Source organism: Erpetoichthys calabaricus, chromosome 14 (assembly GCF_900747795.2).
Source record: "Erpetoichthys calabaricus chromosome 14, fErpCal1.3, whole genome shotgun sequence".
In the NCBI taxonomy this organism is placed as follows: domain Eukaryota; kingdom Metazoa; phylum Chordata; class Cladistia; order Polypteriformes; family Polypteridae; genus Erpetoichthys; species Erpetoichthys calabaricus.
Genome location: NC_041407.2, coordinates 8,970,951 through 8,992,012, shown reverse-complemented (window position 1 = coordinate 8,992,012; position 21,062 = coordinate 8,970,951). Strand labels below are relative to the sequence as shown.

The 21,062-nt window shown below is 37.5% G+C and overlaps 1 protein-coding gene across 3 annotated transcripts; it reads right to left on the bottom strand.

The window, feature by feature from the left end:
• Window positions 1–1,218: 1,218 nt before the first annotated feature.
• Window positions 1,219–19,162, bottom strand: dcxr (dicarbonyl/L-xylulose reductase). Of its 3 annotated transcripts, none has more exons than XM_028819679.2 (9): window positions 19,070–19,162; window positions 18,785–18,886; window positions 11,879–11,976; window positions 11,142–11,296; window positions 9,982–10,024; window positions 7,413–7,512; window positions 7,009–7,073; window positions 6,373–6,490; window positions 1,219–5,100 (listed from the first exon to the last, which is right to left on the bottom strand). In XM_028819679.2, exons 2-9 carry the CDS (start codon window positions 18,834–18,836, stop codon window positions 4,997–4,999), a joined length of 735 nt encoding a protein of 244 aa, XP_028675512.1. In that variant the 5' UTR covers window positions 18,837–18,886; window positions 19,070–19,162; the 3' UTR covers window positions 1,219–4,996. The 3 variants fall into 3 exon arrangements, with proteins under 3 accessions (XP_028675512.1, XP_028675515.1, XP_028675514.1); XM_028819682.2 differs by having other exon boundaries at window positions 18,785–18,883; window positions 19,070–19,146; XM_028819681.2 differs by having other exon boundaries at window positions 19,017–19,094.
• Window positions 19,163–21,062: the final 1,900 nt, after the last annotated feature.

Below are 21,062 nucleotides of genomic sequence, written 5' to 3'. Positions count from 1 at the left end.
AATAAATATGGACTTATGACTAATGACTGTTGTTCTTGCTCCTTTCTTATGAGTGTTGTTTCTGTCATTTGGTTTGATCCTCTCAGTCTACCTGCAGTGGTAACAGCTGCACATTCAGCCTCTCCTCAGTGGAACTATGGAGCACTTGGGCACCCTGCTGTTTTCTTTTAATTCCCAAATTTTTAAAACCTACTCTTACATTTTTTTATTTTGTTTTTTTTTTTGGCATCTAAAGGGCTGAGCCAACAGCCATCTCTTATTTAAAAGTGTTCTTGGGGGTGTGCTCCATCCTTAGCTACTGTGTCCTTAATTAGAGGTGGTGGTGATCTACATGATGTACCACATTTATCACAACAGCAGCCCTGTTGGACATCCTAACATTGGATTCTTAATTGTTCTCCTTAAGCCTGTCGCTCCTTCATTAAAAATCATTCAAATCCAGCTAATTTGTAATCTAATAACCAAGTGTTTGTGTGCACAGGTTTGTGTACTGTTCATGCGTGTGTTTGGTTATACAGTATATTATTATGCTTGTATCATTCAAATAGCCGGTATGTGGAGTTTTTTTCAGAGTTCATTCTACAAGATTTCAGGAAATGGGAACACAGAATCAGGAATATGGGAGGTACATCAGGTAAGTTCATTTCTGATTTCTATTAAGTAAATATTGAACTTCATATTGTAAATACATTCTTTATCCTCACAGCATACAAGTGCTGGCCCAATGCTGCGTCTTACGGGTCTTTTCTGACCCAATTCTGACACCCCTTTTCAGGTGCTCTGAACATCAGTATAAAATTTTTATGGGGTGGAAAACTCTGATCTTCACCTGTAGTGCCAATGATCCTAGGATTTAGAACAGATGACATTTAGGATGTTTTTATGGGATGTAAACAAACAGTACACTAAATGGACAGTAAAATCCACTGAGGCTACCAGGTAGGTAGAATGCAGTGGGGGAAATAAAGTCAATGGTGACCTGAAGGACAGGGCTGTGTATGAAATGTGCAGTGGTTATACACAAATGGGGCATTGGCAATCTTTTTATTTATCCCCAATTCTGACATGAAATAATAAGATTTAGGATTTTTTTGAGTTGCAAAGCAAATATACTACTGAAGAAAAATCAACGGCAAGTCAAAACTGACCCAAGACATGGCAAGGTAAACATTTTTTTAGAAGCTGTGCAAATTATGGGATGTTTTAACTTTTTAAAAAAAAAAACTTCACCAATTTGGAGAAATGCAAGTAAAGTCACCCAGTTTCATTCAGAACTGACTAAACGTAAGGTGCTTTTACTGATTTCAAACACAAAAACAAGTCAAATGTGACCAGAAGCAGTTGTAGGGTTAATTATTGTGGCGACATTTTGCATGTTGGTTGGACCTGCAAATAAGAATATCACAGTTAACATTTAGTGGTAACAAGTCTATTACTAATATATGTATTATATATTGTAGGACCTTGCAGGACTATCTGAACCCTTGACCAGTTCTCAATTTACCAAATTAAAAATCCTACTCTGAAAGTTTCTCCTCTGTGATTAGCATTTCAAAGCCCAAATATTTGTTTGATGTGACACCTTCAGTGTAGGATTTGTCATTCAGTAAAATACTTTTGCAATGCATTGTGTGTGCGCACACGCATGCTAGTATTGTATTCACACACACACACAATCTACATCCTGTAAATCTGAAGGTACGTATGTGTGAACAGACCAAGTAAGTAAAAGTCAGTACTACATTGAAATGTTAGAGCAATCAAAAGTGTTCAGTGGTCTCAACATACAGTTTACACCCATGGCTCATGCAATTATAATGAGAGCCCCCACTGCAGCTCAGTTTGAAACCAAACCATTGCCAGAACATGTTAGCAGCTCACCAAAGTACTTTGGTTTTGTTTTTACACCCCTAGTTTTGCAATGCTAACCCATGGGTCACAGTGTTGCTTCTTACAGCCCTGCCACTTCTAAAATGTACTTCTCCACCTTGGTACACTTTGCTCATGTACTTGACACCATGATGTCTTTTACATGGATGGCCAAGTAAAAGTCTGGCATTGGCACCTGGCACACATGCTATAGAGAAATGTGCACAACACTAATAAATATTATTCTGCTACAATACAGAATATCTGCTTTTCTGTGCTCAATGGCACGGAGGAGAAGCATTACCTAATGGACAGCCACAGTCTTGTTTCTGGAGGAGTTTGAGAGTTGGTGGCAAGGTAGGCATAAGATGTCCATGAAATTCTGTGGTGCATCTCCTGCAGTGCCAGTGTTGCAGACAAGATGTAGAAAGGACAGCAAGCTGGAAAAGTGAAGGTTTTTGGATGTGAAAGCAGGACAAGTGTCGATTGCTATACAAAGGTGGTTCCCAACTTCAGTCCAATGGTGATGTGTATGGTACCTAGAAAGATAGATGAATTATCATGGACGCTTTACAGTGCTCATGATTAGAAGAGACAAGAAGTTAGAAGGAGATAGTGAAGAGGAGCAATGTTATGAGAAGTATAGGATGACAACAATAATGGTGCCCAAGGCTGAGAGCAATGAGGAGGTGGTGGTGGTGGCTACATGATCAAGTGTATTAAAATGTTGTTAGGAACTCTATAGTACACACCAGGCTGGAAGTGGGTTCCTAACAGATGCGGTGGTGAGAGGAAAGGGTATTGATAAGACAGAAGTCAATGTAACAGTAGTGAGTAGGTGATTTGTTTAAGATACATTTGCTCACATGGAAATGGTAGCAGAGGTGAGATGTATATAGAAATAGTTCAGTAAAGTCTGTCTCATGAAGGTAGAAAGTGGAGGGAACAATGAATGAGTGTACATCTGGTGTGCCACATCGAAAGAGGAACAAAAATGAGAGGAACAGGGCTTGGGTGGAATCGATTAATAATGTAGAGAGATGACACAGGCAGGAGCTGGTTTAAAATTTTAAGACAAAAAGCAAAGAATGGCAGTGTAAGTGCTGAAGGGGGTGATACCCAAGACCCCCTGTTCAGAGGAATTTGGAGGACATCCTGCCAACCTGATTAAACCTGGGTAATGTCCATTAGCAGCAAGTGAAGTTCCTGACTTTGTACTACTTCGAGTTTTCCTTCCATATAAAGTGCTCCGTTTCTATTAAAGACACACAATTCCATTTGACAGCACATACACCCTTCTACAGTATATAGTACTTGGGCCATTCCAGAATACTTTGCCAAACTTTTCCTTAAATCTTACTCCGTGGTTGGGATTCAAGGTTACTTGGCTGAAAAGTATTGAACTTAACCTAATGGTTTTATCCATTTTTGTAAACAAGGCAACTGGTCACACTTCTGTCTGTGATTTGGCACAAACCTTATCAACTGAACTGAATCTGCAGGTGAAACGGGCCTCATGTACTGGAGGAGTGACTGTTGTTAAAGTTGTTCATTAAGCAGGTACAAGTCATGGGGTGTTTCCCCAGCTAGAGCTGTTCCAGTAGAGGATCAATGATTATAATGCTACCAAGATAAATGACATAACAAAATTCTCAAAACATGCCTAATCCAATGTGTGGAACTGTTGGAGGGTAGACAGCAGCAGGCACACCCTAGGGATCCCTGGAGTGGGCACCAGTCCATTGCAGGGGCCTAGTCATGCACACTGCCAGCATAGAATCAATTAACACACCTATTCACAATGTGCTACAGTACACGGAGAACGCAGAGAAAATCCTCCACAAACATGGGGTGAAAACTAACCCGATACATGGGACATTCCCAAAATATACAAATTAGTGTTACAGGTGCCCAGAGACATCTCTTACAAAAAGAATACTGACCCAGATAAATCTTACATAGTGTGTGTGGTAAAAGAAGCATGTGAACTGAATGCTTTGGCCTGTTTCCATGTCTTAATGTGAGTTTTCTTAGATCTTGTTATGCATGAAGACACTGGGCTGGATTCTCAATAACAAACACTTTCACTCACACTGTTCTCACTAGAGTTTGTTATGTTGCAATGTTGGGGGAAAAAAAAACAATTTACTCCTTGTCTACGGTCTATCATATATACCTTCAGTGTTCTGAATGTTTTCTGAGACACCCTGGTGCTTGGATGTCCACAGAAACTCTTAATTTAGGTTGCTGAATTAGTCTAAGGCAAAAACAAAAATATAATCACTGACACTTAGAGGAACTGTCGTCTCATAATAGAGCTCCGTTAGCTTCAAATAGTCAACCTTTTACAAAGGTGTTTAATAACATGAACTGTAAAGTGCAAAAGTAAAGGAGGGGTTTAATTATTCACTTACATTACTATGACAAGCATTGCAGTTAGATGTAATTTATACTAAAAGTATAGTGAACACTATTGACTGCTTACATTTGTGAAGTTAATTATGGGATTATTTATATTGTCTCAAAAAATAAAAGGTAATTGAAGTCTTCACAGAATATGTGCTATGAAAGATTAAGCTTCTAGGATTATTTTGGGTATAATTAGTGAGGTAGTTTTCATAAATAGACTAACAGTACAGTGTAACTATTTATATTGGTGTCAAATAATGGGCTCCATAAGATGCTTCAGCAGCTGTGGTATGCATAGTTAGTGGTCACTAAAGCTGTGTTACAAATGCAGACATTTCACCAAAAAAGTCACTAAATTTTCTTCAGTTACGTAATCTAGAGAAAATAGAAAGAAACAGAAAGGGAATGTATTTTCTAATGTGATAAAAATGAAGAACCTTTTTGTTGGATAAGGAAAACACAAATGGTTTATGCTTCATAAATGTTGTTAGTTCTTAAATCCACACATCAGAGGGCATGTCCTTGCTATGAAATACAGGGAGACTCCTAAAATGTATGATGTGCAATAGAAAATTAATAAGTTTTAAATATTATTACAGTAGCATTTAGTACTTTATCAAATTACCTCTTAAGAGTACAAATTATATGTTGTAAAATTAGATTTGGCAAAACAACTTCATCAGTTAGTAACATGACAATATCTGTTTTGGGACCAGCTTCAGGATGCAAGGAATCCACCATCGACCGGCAACAAGGCCCCATTTATCATGGAACTCTTATTACTGAGAAGAAACAAGATGGCATTTACAACATCTTCAACCTCTGCAAACAGAAGAAGAAACATTCAATTAGTCAGAGTATTATTAAATCTGCTCAATGGCACCAGACAGACTACTGCATCCGAAAAAGGACTGATGGACAAGTCTGAGCCTACACCAGGGTTAGTGAGCTCAGCCCTGCAAAGTCACAGGTTATAAGCCTTTACTAAACTCGGTGTGTTATTTACAGGTGAATGCTGTTAAAGCAGATGCCTTAAGTATTCCAACCAACAGGTCCGAGGATGCTGCAGTGTTTCATGTTCCAAGTAACACCTTCTTTTGTAAGGTTGCTTGTTAAGATCAAGGTTGCCCCCATCTGTAAATCAGAATTAATAGACTTGTATTGCAGCTGCTCTGGCTCGCACAATTGGCTATCTCCAGTTAGTGAAAAATGACTACTGTTAACATTAATACTCTATGTAAATATCACTTTAGGAAACAATTCAATTGATAGGAAAAATTAACTATTGTCAGAAACACCCTAAAATATTAAAATATCACGTTTTACCAGGCTTCCAACAAAAAAAAAAAAAAAGGGTAGGAGAGAAGTTCCAGCAGACCGAGAATGAATGCACACGTAAAGCACCGGATGTCATAAAAACCTGACAGCACCACTGCCCTCAAACAGAAAACAACTTTTAGAATTTGAAGGTTACATCTGAGTCAGTAAAATAGTATTATGTATTTTTTTTTTTTTTTAAATCCTCTTTCTCTTGTACCAACGCCAGTTACATACAGCATGCCTACCAAAAAAAAATTGTAAAACACACAAATGTGTGGACTAATTTTCCCATAGAAAAAGTAGACCAAAATGATTGATTTTGAGTATGTTTACATATTGGAGGATATGAAATATACAATATGAACTGCCACGCAGCAGACCTTAAAGATGCATTCTATAGATCTGGAACCTTTATATATATTTAAAGAAAAAAAGAAACACAAACACCCCAACACCACACACACAATGGCGTAGATCGAGGACATCGAAAAGCAGATTTCCTCTATTTTTGCAACAATGCTAATCCTCTCTGTCTTTGTAATTTATTCGGGCAAACCTACTCTATACAGGAAAAATAATGCATCTACTCTAAAAACGTGAGACTTCTCTGAAGAGTAGTTACTGCCTAATAAAAACTACTACTTTTTCTTATTTGTCATATAAAGATGTAAATTTCTACTCATCAATACTGCAAACAAAGAATGCCTCCAATTTTGTTGATCATTACTTTTTAGTAGGTAATTATCTTTCATAAAACGAGAGAGTGATTCTGACCTGCAAATTTCCTGAGTGGTATTCGTGAAATCATGTATTTGGCATTTTCTGGGTCCTCCCACTTAATGCGGCCCATAGCAGTCAGCACGACCGTGGGGTGCACGGAGTTCACTCGGATCTGCAATAAAATATCCATTATATAATACAATTTCAACATCAGACAAAATATCATCTTTAGACACTTATTTCTCTATTTTGTGTGGAGAGTTAATCATAACGTAAAACCTTAGCTTTATGTGTAGATTAAATATTGCAGTAGTTTAGTACACAGAGCATTGAGATTTTAAATCCATCCATTTCCTGAATCTATTTCAACCATTCAGTGGAATGCAGAGAGCTGGAGTCTATCCTTACAGCAGGAATCACGCCGTTCTCCAGTTCACTGCAACATTCTCACACACATAACAATACCTGAATAATTTAAGAGTCACCAATCAACCTAACATGCATGAGAAAACCAGATTACCCAGTTAAAAATTCAGACACTGGCAGAACAAATAAAACTCCTCACAATACCTGGTGTGGATATAAAATGCAAGAATTAGAGCCCCGAGGCAGCAGTGTTAGCCTCTACACAATCTTACCACACACAGAGGCATACATTCTTTAGGAAATGTCAGAAAACAAAAAACACACCTTATGAGGGCCTAATTCCAAAGCCATCACTTTAGTCAGCATGTCTAAAGCACCCTTGGTTGCACCTAAATAAATAAATACATGTTAGGCAGAAAGGAAAAGAACTTCAGTGCACTCAAATGTAACTAGTCTCTAAACTTCCCATTGGGATTAATAAAGTATCTATCTATCTACACAATTTTCCATTTTGGTTCTGCTCTCCTACCCAGGTCACCAGCTTCATTTCACATATTCATTTACAGAAACAAAGATAAGACAATAACCAATCTATGCATAGCTATACAGGAGAATACCAGCTCTCTTTTTGAATGCACTGATTAACAATTAGGTGAAATTTGTTTTACCCTTTACTCGCATTACATTTTCTGTCATATTGAGCCATGGCTACAAGTATATTAGCTTACAGTAAACTGCATGGTCTTCAATGGCAGCCTGAGATGCTTGGCTGGAGATGTTGACAATGCTTCCACCTGTTCCTCTAACCTTCATTTCACGAGCAACAATCTGCAAAAAGTTACACTTCTTTATAGGATTTGGACTTGCCACTTTGAAATGCCAAAAAGAACTTGTGTAGATATATTCAGACAGTCAAAAGTTTAATAGTGCAAACATAAAACATTCTTTAACTGTGACCCAATTAATTGGAAATTTATGGAAAACAAAAGCAGTCTACAGACATAGTTTCTCTGGTCTTAGACTGATCCCTTTGATGTGATACTGTGAAAGGTTCAATATTTAAACAGCTCAATGTGGAAGTTGTGCTACTCCAATAAAATATACTAAAAATCCTACATCAGCGTTTACTTCTGCATGCTTGTAGAAATGCAAGGAAATTGAACACAAGTAGAAACATTTCTTTCACTAATTTGTTTTTAAGTCAAAAGGTTAGGGGGAAAAAAAAAAACTTGGGTTTACTTTCAGCTTCAAGGGCATGAAAAGTAGATCACAATAACTGAAGATTATGAAATCATTTTTCAAAGGAAAAAATTTGTAAAGTGGGTGTTCAAGTCAATGTAGAACTCTGCATTAATTGTATGAGAAAGGAAAAAAAAAATCAATTCAGGCAAATTGAAAGCTAAAATTAAAAATGTGTCAAATTAAACAACTAAAGGTTACTTGTAGAAGGAAATATAAAAGTTACTTATTCTCAATACACTTTCCAGAGGTTTTAACTCTTTCATATTCATGAAACAGAACAATAGAAATGTGTTTATAATACAATGGTCCTGATTATACTTTGACTTTTGAATACTGTCATTAATACGATACTAGTGACAGCACATTATTCTGTCATCTTCTTTTGACTGCTCCTGTTAGGGGTTGCCACAGTGCATCATCCTCTTCCATATCTTTGTCCTCCACATCTTGTTCTGTTACACCCATCACCTGCATGTCCTCTCTCACCACATCCATAAACCTTCTCTTAGGCCTTCCTCTTCTCCTCTTACCTGGCAGCTCCATCCTTAGCACCCTTCTCCCAATATATCCAGCATCTCTCCTCTTCACATGTCCAAACCAACACAATCTCGCTTCTCTGACTTTGTCTCCCAATCGTCCAACTTGAGCTGACCCTCTAATGTCCTCATTTCTAATCCTGTCCATCCCCGTCACACCCAATGCAAATCTTAGCATCTTTAACTCTGCCACCTCCAGCTCTGTCTCCTGCGTTCTGGTCAGTGCCAGTCTCCAACCCACATAACATAGCTGGTCTCACTACCGTCCTGTAGACCTTCCCTTTCACTTTTGCCAATACCCATCTGTCACAAAACACTCCTGACACTCTTCTCCACCCTGCCTGCACTCTCTTTTTCACTTCTCTTCCACAATCCCCGTTACTCTGTATTGTTTATCCCAAGTATTTAAACTCATCCACCTTCGCCAACTCTACTCCTTGCATCCTCACCATTCAACTGACCTCCCTCTCATTTACACACATGTATTCTGTCGTGGTGGTCCTACTGACCTTCATTCCTCTCCTCTCATATCTCCACCTCTCCAGGGTCTCCTCAACCTGCTCCCTACTATCACTACAGATCACAATGTCATCAGCAAACATCATAGTCCACAGGGACTCCTGTCTAATCGCGTCTGTCACCCTGTCCATCACCATTGCAAATAAAGGGCTCAGGGCCGATCCCTGATGTAATCCCACCTCTAACTTGAATGCATCCGTCACTCCTACTGCAGACCTCACTACAGTCACACTTCCCTCGTACATATTCTGTACAGCTCTTATGTACTTCTCTGCCACTCCCGACTTCCTCATACAATACCACATCTCCTCTCAAAGCATCCTGTCACATACTTTCTCCAGGTCCACAAAGACACAATGCAACTCCTTCTGGCCTTCTCTAAACTTCTCTATCAACATCCTCAGAGCAAACATCGCATCTGTGGTGCTCTTTCTTTGCATGAAACCATACTGCTGCTCACTAATCATCACCTCACTTCTTAACTAAGCTTCTACTAACTCTTTCCCATAACTTCATGCTGTGGCTCATCAATTTTATCCCCCTGTAGTTACTGCAGTCCTGCACATCCCCCTTATTCTTAAAGATCGGCACCAGTACACTTCTTCTCTACTCCTCAGGCATCCTCTCACTTTCCAAGATTCCATTAAACAATCTGGTTAAAAACTTTCTTTCCTAAACACCTCCATGCTTCCACAGGTATGTCATCTGGACCAACAGCATTTCCATTTTTCATCCTCTTCATAGCCATCCTTACTTCCTCCTTGCTAATCCGTTGCACTTCCTGATTCGCTATCTCCACATCATCCAACCTCTTCTCTCTCTTGTTCTCATTCTCTTCATTCATAAGCCTCTCAAAGTACTCTTTCCATCTGCTCAACACACTCTCCTCGCTTGCGAGTACATTCCATCTTTATCCTTTATAACTCTAACCTGCTGCATAAGCACATTATTCTATCATGATTTTTTATTATTATTTCATGATTTTTTTTTTATTATTTACCTGTGCTACATGGAAAGCTGCTTTCACGTTGACATCAAATGACCTGCAAAAAGAAAACATTACACAGAAAATTGTAAACAGACTGTAAATATAAAGCTGATGCTTAAATCCTTCAGGCAAGATCTATTCAATGGAAGCTACGCTACAAAACACACACACAATCAATTCACTGCTGCCTCCCAACGTACTCTTAAGTTTAAAAATAAGCACAATATACATTTACTTATTTATTTATGATTTGAATGCTTGGCTGTGCGCTCCGGTTTCCTCCCACAGTCCAAAGACATGCAGGTTAGGTGGATTGGCGATTCTAAATTGGCCGTAGTGTGTGCTTGTTGTGTGGGTGTGTTTGTGTGTGTCCTGTGGTGGTTTGGCACCCTGCCCAGGATTGGTTCCCTGCCTTGTGCCCTGTGTTGGCTGGGATTGGCTCCAGCAGACCCCTGTGACCCTGTGTTCGGATTCAGCGGGTTGGAAAATGGATGGATGGATGGATGCTTGGCTGTATTATTTGTCCAGTCAACATGTATCCTTATTTTTACTTTCTCATATGCAAAGTATAGGAATAGTACTGAAATCCTCCAGATTTTAATGAATCAATGTTTTAGACCTCCAAGTCCAAAAATACCATTTTTGTAATTATGTATGTCTGTGTGTGTGTATATATATATATTATATATATATATATAACACAATAACTTGAGTACACTTTCACTTTAGGTCACCCACATTTTGCATACAAGTATTAGATACAAAATGTAGATTTCTATCAACTTTTGAGCTACTTCCAATAACCAGAAGTGGTACTTCTATTATTCAACTTTACTTTTATAATAATTGTTCAATATATTATTAATTTCATTTGCTGTTGATGGTTCTTTAATGTACATAATAAAAAAATATAATTGTCTTGCGGTTTACTCCTCAAATATCCATCCTTATATCCGAGTATGTGAGAAAGTCTGGGGGAGACCACTCTCGATTTTTTATGTTTCTTCTACATTCCCATGGGATTAATAAAGTTTGGCTAATCTAATCCAAATCAGAATGTTCCACTGAAGGGCACTGTATTACGTTTTTGGCAACTGGCTATTTTCTTTGAGACCTGATAAATTAAAATACATGATGCAGGTAATAGTACTCTTTCCACCCTCAAACCATACTTATCAAAATCCTCTTGCGTGGCTTCCAAAAAAGGCTTCAGAATGGCAACTGCTGCATTGTTTACCAAGAGATCCACGTGGCCTATGGCATTTAATGCCTTTTCAGTAGCTTCCCAGTTAGAAAGATCTACACAGATTGGAATGATGGCTGGACACTATAAATAAGAAATATAGATTATATTGTAATGTATTTAGAAAACAGCTTTGATATTTATGCAAGGGAAAAAGCACACACACACACAAAAAAAAAAAAAAATCACATTTTTAATTAAATGACAACTTTAGCAGGAAATGGACTGGATATCTCATTTATAGGTCGTTCTCATTAACTAGTCATTGAGATTATAAAATATTCCTGAAAATTAAGAATTATGAACACTATATGATGTAGACTTACAAAAATAAAACACAAAAAATATAAACTTCCAAATAAACGAGCTAACATTAAACATTCAAGAAATGTATATTTCTACTTGCACTGTATACACGTCTTGTTAAAATCCACATTAGGACAAGCACCAAAGAAGTCATACATTATGATTCCACATTCTGATTTTGTGTTATTTACCAAGCAAATTAAACTGTATATCTATATACATCTTCAACTGTTTGAAGTGCATGTTATCAGTATTTGAAAATTAATTTAGACTGGGCCTTCAAAAAAAAAAAAAAGTCTTAAAACAGCTTCCTTTGCTGAGCCACAGGCCAGACAGACACCATTTTCATTTTATCCATACCTCTGCTTTGAGGCTGTCCAGGTCAGACTGTGTGCGGCTGACTGCAATCACCGATGCACCACCCTTGACTAAAGCTTTGGCGGTATCCCTGCCAATTCCTGAAATAAGTAAAGCAGAATGTTATGTAGAAGTTCAAGAACACCACCGACTGTCTAAATCAGAGTTGGGCAAAGTCATTCCTGGAGGGCCGCAGTGGCTGCAGGTTTTTGTTCCAACCCAATTGCTTAATAAGAAACCCTTATTGGTCAAGTAACACTATTGCTTCACTTTAGTTGTCTCTCTCGTTAAGATTTTGAACCGTTATTGCTTATTTTAGTCTTAAACAGCTGTATTCTTGGTTTTTAATTGCTCCTTATTAGCAATAAGATGCTAATGACAAAAGAAACCAGCATTTCTCCATTTAGCTTGTTTTCATTTACACCTGTGTGTATTTATCGTGCACTATTTGGTTTAATTAAATACTTGGAAAGAAAGTGAAGAGACAAAAGTGAAACACTGAAAATTACTCATCTGTTTTAGACTTCAGATCATTTGGATGATATCCTTAGAAAGGAAAAAAAAATGTAGGATATGAGAATGACCTGACATGGCAGAGTTAAAGCGCTAACAAGCTATGAAATTGAATAATTGACAAGGATTGTTTTCTGATTAAGCAACTGGGATTGAACAAAAACCTGCAACCACTGTGGCCCTCCAGGAATGACTTTGCCCACACCTGGTCTAAATTATAATGAGGTATTCCCTTGCAGAACTGCAATCAAACTGTCTTGTATAGGAAGGAAAAAAAAAACAAAACAAAAACTTGTTGTTAGCATAAGACTTATAATGGTAATTCATCTTGGAATTTGAATTTTCTCTTAGATATCTTTTACTCTGTAAAAAAAAAAAAAAAAAAAAAAATACTGCTACAAAAGGATAACATTTTTGTGACGTGGCAACATTTGTTTAACCACAAATTCTTCCAAAAGTAGTAGTCATTAAAATTATGAAAAAAAGATTTAAAAAGGTGAAGTAATGGTAAATCAGCATTAATACTTAAAATGTTAACATTAATACGAATTAGTATACAAGAAAAGAAACTGAACTTGACTATTATTGGTTTTGATTTATTTATTTTCTTTTTAACTAAGTGGACTGTAAAATACATCTTCTGTTAGCTAATACTTAATAAGTGGGGAACAAAGCAGACAAAACTAAAATTTATAGCCAAAACAGCACATACTACCAATGCAGCCATCACCCAAGTACATAGGGCCTTTTACTGTACAGATCATATGAGATTAGAATTTGTCAGCCATTTATAGTTTACTTATACAAACACACACACCCCTAAATGTTTCACTGATACTAGTTATTGAATACCAAAGCATTATATTACATCACGTTACTAATACAGCTTTCAATTTTATGTTTCCTTCTTTTGATATCACAAATCCTTCCCCTCATCCTTCATTACAATAAATAACATACTAGTAAACAGAAAGAAAAGTTCCAATTAGGGATGCACCAATACCATTTTTTGACCGATTGATACCAATACAGAGTACTTAATGTACATTATACAGTATACCAATACCAAGTACTGAATAGGTACTTCTATTAAGAAGGAAAAAATGGTACATTTTCATGAGATACATAAGAAAAAAAATGTAATATCCATAGTAAATGAAACCTGGTTTTTAACAAAAGACAAAAACATGTATTGTTAGTAGTATTACAATGAAAAATGTTAATATTTACTCAATAGGCACGGTAGGAACTCATAACAAGGGAAATAAAAAAAAAAACCTGCAACCTAATTGTAATTCCTGGCAATTAAAATAAATGTGTAGCTTAAAACTTAAATACTAGAGGCAAATTCTTTAAATAAATAATATTGCAGGTTTATCACAGAATGGCCCTTTTCTTCTATTGTCTATAAAATTCTTGAAGCTGTACGGACCACACTGCAAAGTAAGTGAATCAGACTACTGTATATTGCTTGCCCATCAGTGGAGAACACTTATGATGTTGGGATGTTAGGTTCAGATAGGCATGTCGGTCCTTCAAGTTCAATAATTGCTTCATCATTAGTGGTGTAAAGCTTGGCTACAGCCCACACCCGATTTTGTACCTTTAACAGTGGTAACATTGCTGGTGCCAGATGTGGTAATACCAACATCACAGATACAGCTGCTCTCCTGGGACTTTAACTCAACAATTCAATGAACAAACCATCCAATAAGCAGGAGTTTCTTCAGTGAAACCAATCTGGTCATTCTCATCTGAGATAAAGGAAAAAGTCACAAATACTGAATATCTGAACACTAAACATGTCAGACATTGAAGCAAATGGGCAACAGCAGCAGAAGACCACACTGAGTTTTACACCTGTCAGCCAAGAACAGAAAGAGGTTACATTGAGCACATGATCATTGAATGAAATGCTCATTATGGCCATAGTATTCTTTTTTTGAAATAGATAATGCACCATGTCATAAATTATAAATCTTCCCAAGCTGCTTCCATGAAAATTATGACGATTTCAGTATACTCCAAGGGCCTAGAACAGGGGTGGCAAACTCCAGGCCTAGAGTGCCGCAGTGGCTGCAAGTTTTCATTCTTACCATCTTCTTAATTAGTGACCAGTTTTTGCTGCCGATTACTTCTTTTAATGAACTTGACTCAGGCTCCATAGTTGTTTCTTTTTCTTTAACTAGCAGCCAAACAATAATGAGACACAAAACAAGCCACCACATGACCAGCTCCCCTGTGCCCATTACACAATATCTGAAATTAAAGAGAGGTGATTGTCTCAGTAAGGCTGATCTCTCAGATCACCAAAACATTTTGACGGTGGTCTTAGAACAGTTTTGAAATGTGTGCTGTAGCAGAATGAGAGAAGCAACAAGACATGGAGTTAAAGAACGAGTTTAATGAACAGCAAGAATCGGCTTCTCATTAAGAAAGTGATTGGAGTGAAACTGGTTGGAGTTTGAAGCCCCACTTTAGCTGATCATCTGTTAGCTCGTTTCACATCTCATTTCTGCTTGGCTGTCATTTAATGAAGAAAGGAATCAATTCAGAGGGCTGAACTCTTCTAACAGGGCTATTAAAAAGTGATGGGGAAAAAGTGAATTAGCAGTGAAAACTGGTCACTGATTAGGAAAAGGGTGAGAATGAAAACCTGTAACCACTGCGACACTTCAGGCCTGGAGTTCGCCACCCCTGGCCTGGAGAGTCCTTGGGTCTCAAGACAAAATGGCATCTTTTAGATGAGCTAGAACAGGAGCGTCACACCATGCATATGTTGCTAAAACTCTGCACAAACTGTGTGATAAAACCGAGTCAGAATGAACCCAAAATCCTTAAGGTCTACTTCCATCATGTTGAATCCATGCCTTGAACAATTCAGGTTGTTCCACTACATGCGTTTACATTATAAAGCTGCCACTAAGTGTACTCGCGTTCTATCTTGTTATAACAACACTATGCTAAACATGTCACAACTCACAAAGCTGAGTAAGAAGTTAACCCAGTGCCTCCAGGTTCTTGCCTCAATCGATCATTTAGAATCTATTTTCTAATTTATTTAATTTCCAGTCTTTGTTTTCTAATGCAGCTCCCAGCAATTAATTCATAATAGATTTTACACTGAGCAAAGCAAAACCTTGTACTCTTTTATAATTAAATGATTAATGTTGCACACAACCTGAGTTTAATACTGACAAGTGTAAAAACAGTCAGCGATTTAGAGAAGGCTTACGGATATGAATCTATTTAATTCTTGAATTTTTTCAGTAAATGTTGCTTACTCTTAAAGTGTATATTTGCAAGGTCCATATTAAATTTTTAAACTCATTTTTTGAGAAAACATTTTACATGTGCAACTAGGTTTGAGCAAGAGCTGAATTGTCAAATCCAGTCCTAGATAGGCACAGTGGTGGCAGGGTTTACTGCAGTTAATCTGACAATCAGCAACTACTCGTATGACTCGGTTTGCCTGGCTGTACTTCAGACTTGCCTCTCATTGGGTTAAAGTCAAAAAAAAAAAAATATCAGGTCAGATTTGTACTGTTTTAAGTTCAAGGACCTACATTTACTCTATACAATTTCATCCTGACCATTTCAAAGTGGAGATCACTTGTGAGGAGTCCACACTGGCATGAATAAAAGCGGGATAACTTAAACATTTACACCTACATCCACTCATCACAACATTTTAAAAGAAGGTGAACCAGCTCAAACTGGAGTGACTAGAAATAGTGCAGTGATCCCATCAGGCAAATCTGTGCCAATATGTGTTACAGAATCCAGACTAAAAAAAGTCACCTAAATAAACAAGAAATAATTTGAAGGCATAAAGTTCTATATTATTAGTATCTTGAAGGGGAGCACAGGTGGTACAGTACATGGATTAGCACTGCTCCCTCATGAATCCAGAATGCTTGGGTTCAAATCCTATACCCAGGTGTTAGCTGATGGGAGATTCCATATTTTCCCCTGTATCTCTGAAGGATTTCCTGCATGTTAAGTTAATTCAGTGTTTCCCAAACTCGGTCCTGTGGCCCCCCTGTGACTGCAGGTTTTTGTTCCAACCAGATTCCTAATCAGTGACAACACCTGATAGCACTGATCTCATTTAATTAGCTGGTATTATTTTTCTTTTATTCTACATTCAGAAATGCACAGCAGCATGATTTTTACATTTATAAGACATTTAGCAATATTTCTGCTTTTGCTATTGATTTAGATGCTTAACTCTCTTTTGTTGATTTCATTTTATTTTGCCCTTTCTCTGTGCAGTTTTTCCCCTTCATTGTATCTTATTAATGACAATTAAAAATGAGCAGAGCAGACACCCAGGAAAACAACACGGAATAATCAAAGGCTGCAAGTACTTTAGCGTCAGACCCTCTAATTAGTAAATAATGGATTAATTAAACAATTAGAACACCTGGAAAACTAGAATGAAAATCAAGATGAAAATATTGTTAAAATGAAAACAATACATTATTCCCATATAACTGCTTGGTACATTTTAATTTTTTTTTTTTTTTAAAACCAAACTTAGTTTTCTAATTTCTATATTGTTCCCAAAACACAGAACTTGGGAAACAACACATCACTTAATTAGCCCAGGAGTTTAATTAAAAACAGAAGCTGGTTGGAACAAAAATCTGCAACCACAGGGGGGCCACAGGACCGAGGTTGGGAAACACTGGGTTAACTGGTCCCAATGTGAGGGGTATATGCAGTAAGTGTCCCCTGAAATGGTGTGAGCCTCTGTTCACTGCTTATTCCTGCCTAAAGCTGTCAGAAATTGCTTGAGCGTGAGATGGATCAAGCAGGTTTGAGAAGGTCATATTATCTGGAACAAAGACCTGCAGCCAACAGTAAGCCATTTTGTAATTTAAAATCTAATGCCAAGTTCTATTGCGCATATCTATAATTATACGCTAGCTATTCAAAACTTAAAATTGGAGGTATATGGAATTACATTTTCACCTGTGAAAACTAGGAGACCCGTTCCCCCCCCCCCCCCCCCCAAACTTCCGTTTAACTCTTAGAGATGTCCAAGTACATTTCAAGTAATGAAAATTAGAATTATTGACTTCCTTAAATATTCTTAAAGTAAGAACATGTAAAGGGTAACTTTAGACATCTAGATATTCAATCTTATGTACTCAAACTGTAACTGAAGATACTCACAACTCTTATTTTAGCTAGTGAAACTATATTCACCTACATTATCCAAAATATCAAGTTGTGATTTGAAGGTCCCTGAAGTCCTACTCTCCACCACACTACATTGTCACCCCCCCCCCCCCCCCCACCCCATCTGTCTCCAATCCTTGTGTGAAGAAAAAGTAACATTTGTGCAAAATCTGCCCTTACAAAGTTTGCAATGTGTCCCTGTGTTTTTGTTGCAAAATGTATTTTAAAGTAACTGGGATTTACAGTACTTTTATTCCTTTTACAATTTTTAAAATACTTCAGTAATGTCCCCTCTTAATACTTGTTTCCTTAAGCTGAAAAGGTTCCATTCCTTCATTAAGTGTGCCCTAAAATCATGTGATGCTGCTGGAACTTTCCCCAGCTGTTGTATTACCGGAAAAAAAAAAAAAGCTGCAGCCAATGGGAAACCATTTTGTCATTTAATATCTTATGCAAATTATTATAGTGAATATCTACAATTGTACTCTTGGAGTATTCAAAACTGAAATTGAAGATATCTGAAAAACTTATTTGTGGTAATTGGGAGATTCTTTTTTCATTAACTGTCGGTTAACATTTAGAAGTATCTATTACATTTTAACGGGTCAAAATTTGTATTATTGACGTCATTAATAGATCTTCAAATAAAGATCTAAACGATCAATTTTATCTACTCAAAATTTTGCTGAAGGTACCTGTAGCACTAATTATAGCTAGTAAAATATACAGGGTGGGCTGAAGTAGGTTACCGTTTTGAGTATTAATTTAATCTTGTATTAATTTTTTTAATTATTGTATTTATTTGCATTGTCGCCTGATTATTATTATTTAGGTGTGCTCGAGTGCAGCAACCACTACCTGCATGATTTCTGCCCCATACGAATAACTGTAAACCTACTTTTGCCCATCCCTGAATATTTACAGATCTCCAATTCAAATTTTGACTACTGAAAGCAAGGCTTAAAATATGAAAAATTTGCATTCTCAGCCAACTAAAACGTAATTTTGAGCCGTGACAGTATAATCATGACTTGATAACGTAACAGATTAAAACGGTTTGCCTCGGCAGCCGCTCAAAAGCAGTGCAGGTTGTCTGTAAACGACCAAATATTGGATATAAATAACCCTGGGCCGCCTGCCTTGACGCGGGCGCGCAGCCACACGGTGTCGCTCGATTTGCTGCTCGGAGACGACAGTGTGTTTCGTTACCTTTGCCAGCACCAGTGACCAAGGCCCGTTTCTTCGCAAATGAAATTTCCATGTTTCCTCCTGTTGATAGATCCAGTCGCGGTGTACCAGCCTTGTTTTCTTCTTGAAAGGAGAAAACAAACAAAAAAAATACTAATTGGCGCAAAAGTTCACCGTAATGCAAACTTACATTAACAAAAGTTATGACAGCTTTACTAAATACTTCATTAACCGTTTACTTATAAACACGTACTTTGTAAATAGAAATTATGCTAACAGAGCATAACAGCCTTCGCTCACTCTCACCTTGCAAGTTGGTGTCGCGTGAGTGTTATGGATGGGTGGTACTCGCGCCTCGGTCTTGTGACGTTAACCCCGCCCCCAGTTATTGCGACCTATCATGTCGTTCCTTCTTATTAATTAACAGGCGGGAGTGTGTTGGTAAGCCGCCGCTGTCTTTTGACGTCAGCAAGGCCCCTCCCTCCGGCTACGGTAGTCTAGCTAGGGGGGCTTTCACTAATTGATTGATTGATTGATAAGAAGGCAGTTTGTTGATGGAAAGCCACTGGGGTATGTTTTCATGTCTTCTTCAAATATCATGCTGTCTATAAATTAATATTATTTGCATTTGTAAATGAGAATTAATAATAGAAGACTGTATTGCTTCGGAATGCCAAGTTCAAAATCCAGCCTCGTGATCAGACCAGCATCGTTAAATTGAAGCCTCAACAGTTTTCAAAGTACAGATTTAAGAAAGCGCGCAGGCTGCAATGCTGGCCAAAAGACACAGCTATAACCTTTTCTTAAAATGAAGAACGAGGGCTTTAATTTATTACTGAATGGAGGCATTTAAATTAAAATAACTACCAATTATGAAACAATTATTGGAATAAAATTGTGGTAGATCGAATTAACATTAACGTTGTTAATGGCAGGAATTACTGTGGACCTCTGGGAACAGGCAGTTTAGAACATTAGAAATGTTGTGCCGAGAACAGACTATTTGGCCCAAAAAGCTTGTGCATTCAATTTACTGAGATTCTCCAAAACAATATTAAGTCGAGATCTGAAGGTCCCTAAAGTAATAAAATTAGCTATTTATGAACAAGGGATTGTAACAGAGTCTGACTGGTCAGGTCAGTAGCCTGTTTGCTTTCAATGGAACTCAAGCCAAAACAATTCATCTAAACACTCAGATTAATAGAAGTTTTATAAAGCAGCAACTGCACAGTGTGAACGTCTAGTTTGGTTGTAACTCATTTTATAACCTTAAAATAATATTGTTTTGATACAACGGACCAATCAGCTTCACTCCTGCTTGCTAGAAATCTATGGAAACCAAGAACTTTCTAGGCTTTTCTCCTTGCAGAGGCAATATTATACTTTCTCCCAGACTGATAGGGCACAATGGTGAAAGCAATAAGCAAGAATGTGCGATATCTCTCTATATATATATATTATATATATATATATATAATATATATATATATATATATATAGAGAGAGAGAGAGAGAGAGAGAGATATGTAAAATATATATAAAATCCAACGTCTGTCTGTCTGTATGTCTGCATGTCTGTCCGCTTTTCATGAGAGAACTACTTTACGGATTTAGATCAGGTATTTTTTTTCTATAATTGGCTTTAACATTCTGGTTGATTATGCAACTTCTCATAGTTTGCTTGTGATACCAATTTATTTACGCGAATCCGAGAGAGACGCAGCAGGGCCCTCCACACTCCCGCAGCAGCCTATTTTACATCTGCTTAGCTAGCAAACGAGAAAACTACTTAACGGTTTTAGATCAGGCTTTTTTCTAGAATTTGCTTGAACATTTTGCGACTTCTCTCATCGCTTGCAAGAGCGACATATTCACGCTAATCCGAGACAGAGGCTGCCAGCCAAGTGGAGGGGGAAGCGTGACGTCAGGAGTGGGGAGCCAGGCAGGGCCCTCCTCGCTGTCCTGTTTCACTTCTACGTGGGCAAAGGATGGCTAGTTACACATATAAAATGGAAAAGCAAGCAATGTAACATAATAGAATTTTCTTTCCTAAATACTGTGTGTTAGTATTGTTTAAAATCTTTATATAATTTGTTGCTGCTATGTTCTGAAATTTTTCAGGTATAAAACACAGACGTTTCAAGGTAATTATGGCACCAGAGAGTGGTCATGTATTTTGAGTGTTGATAAGCACAAGCAAGTAAGAATTTTACTCTACTATGCACAAGTAACAGCAATGACCCAATTATAATAATCATAACCCTCATGCTAGTTAGTACAGTGATGTGTCTGCATTAAG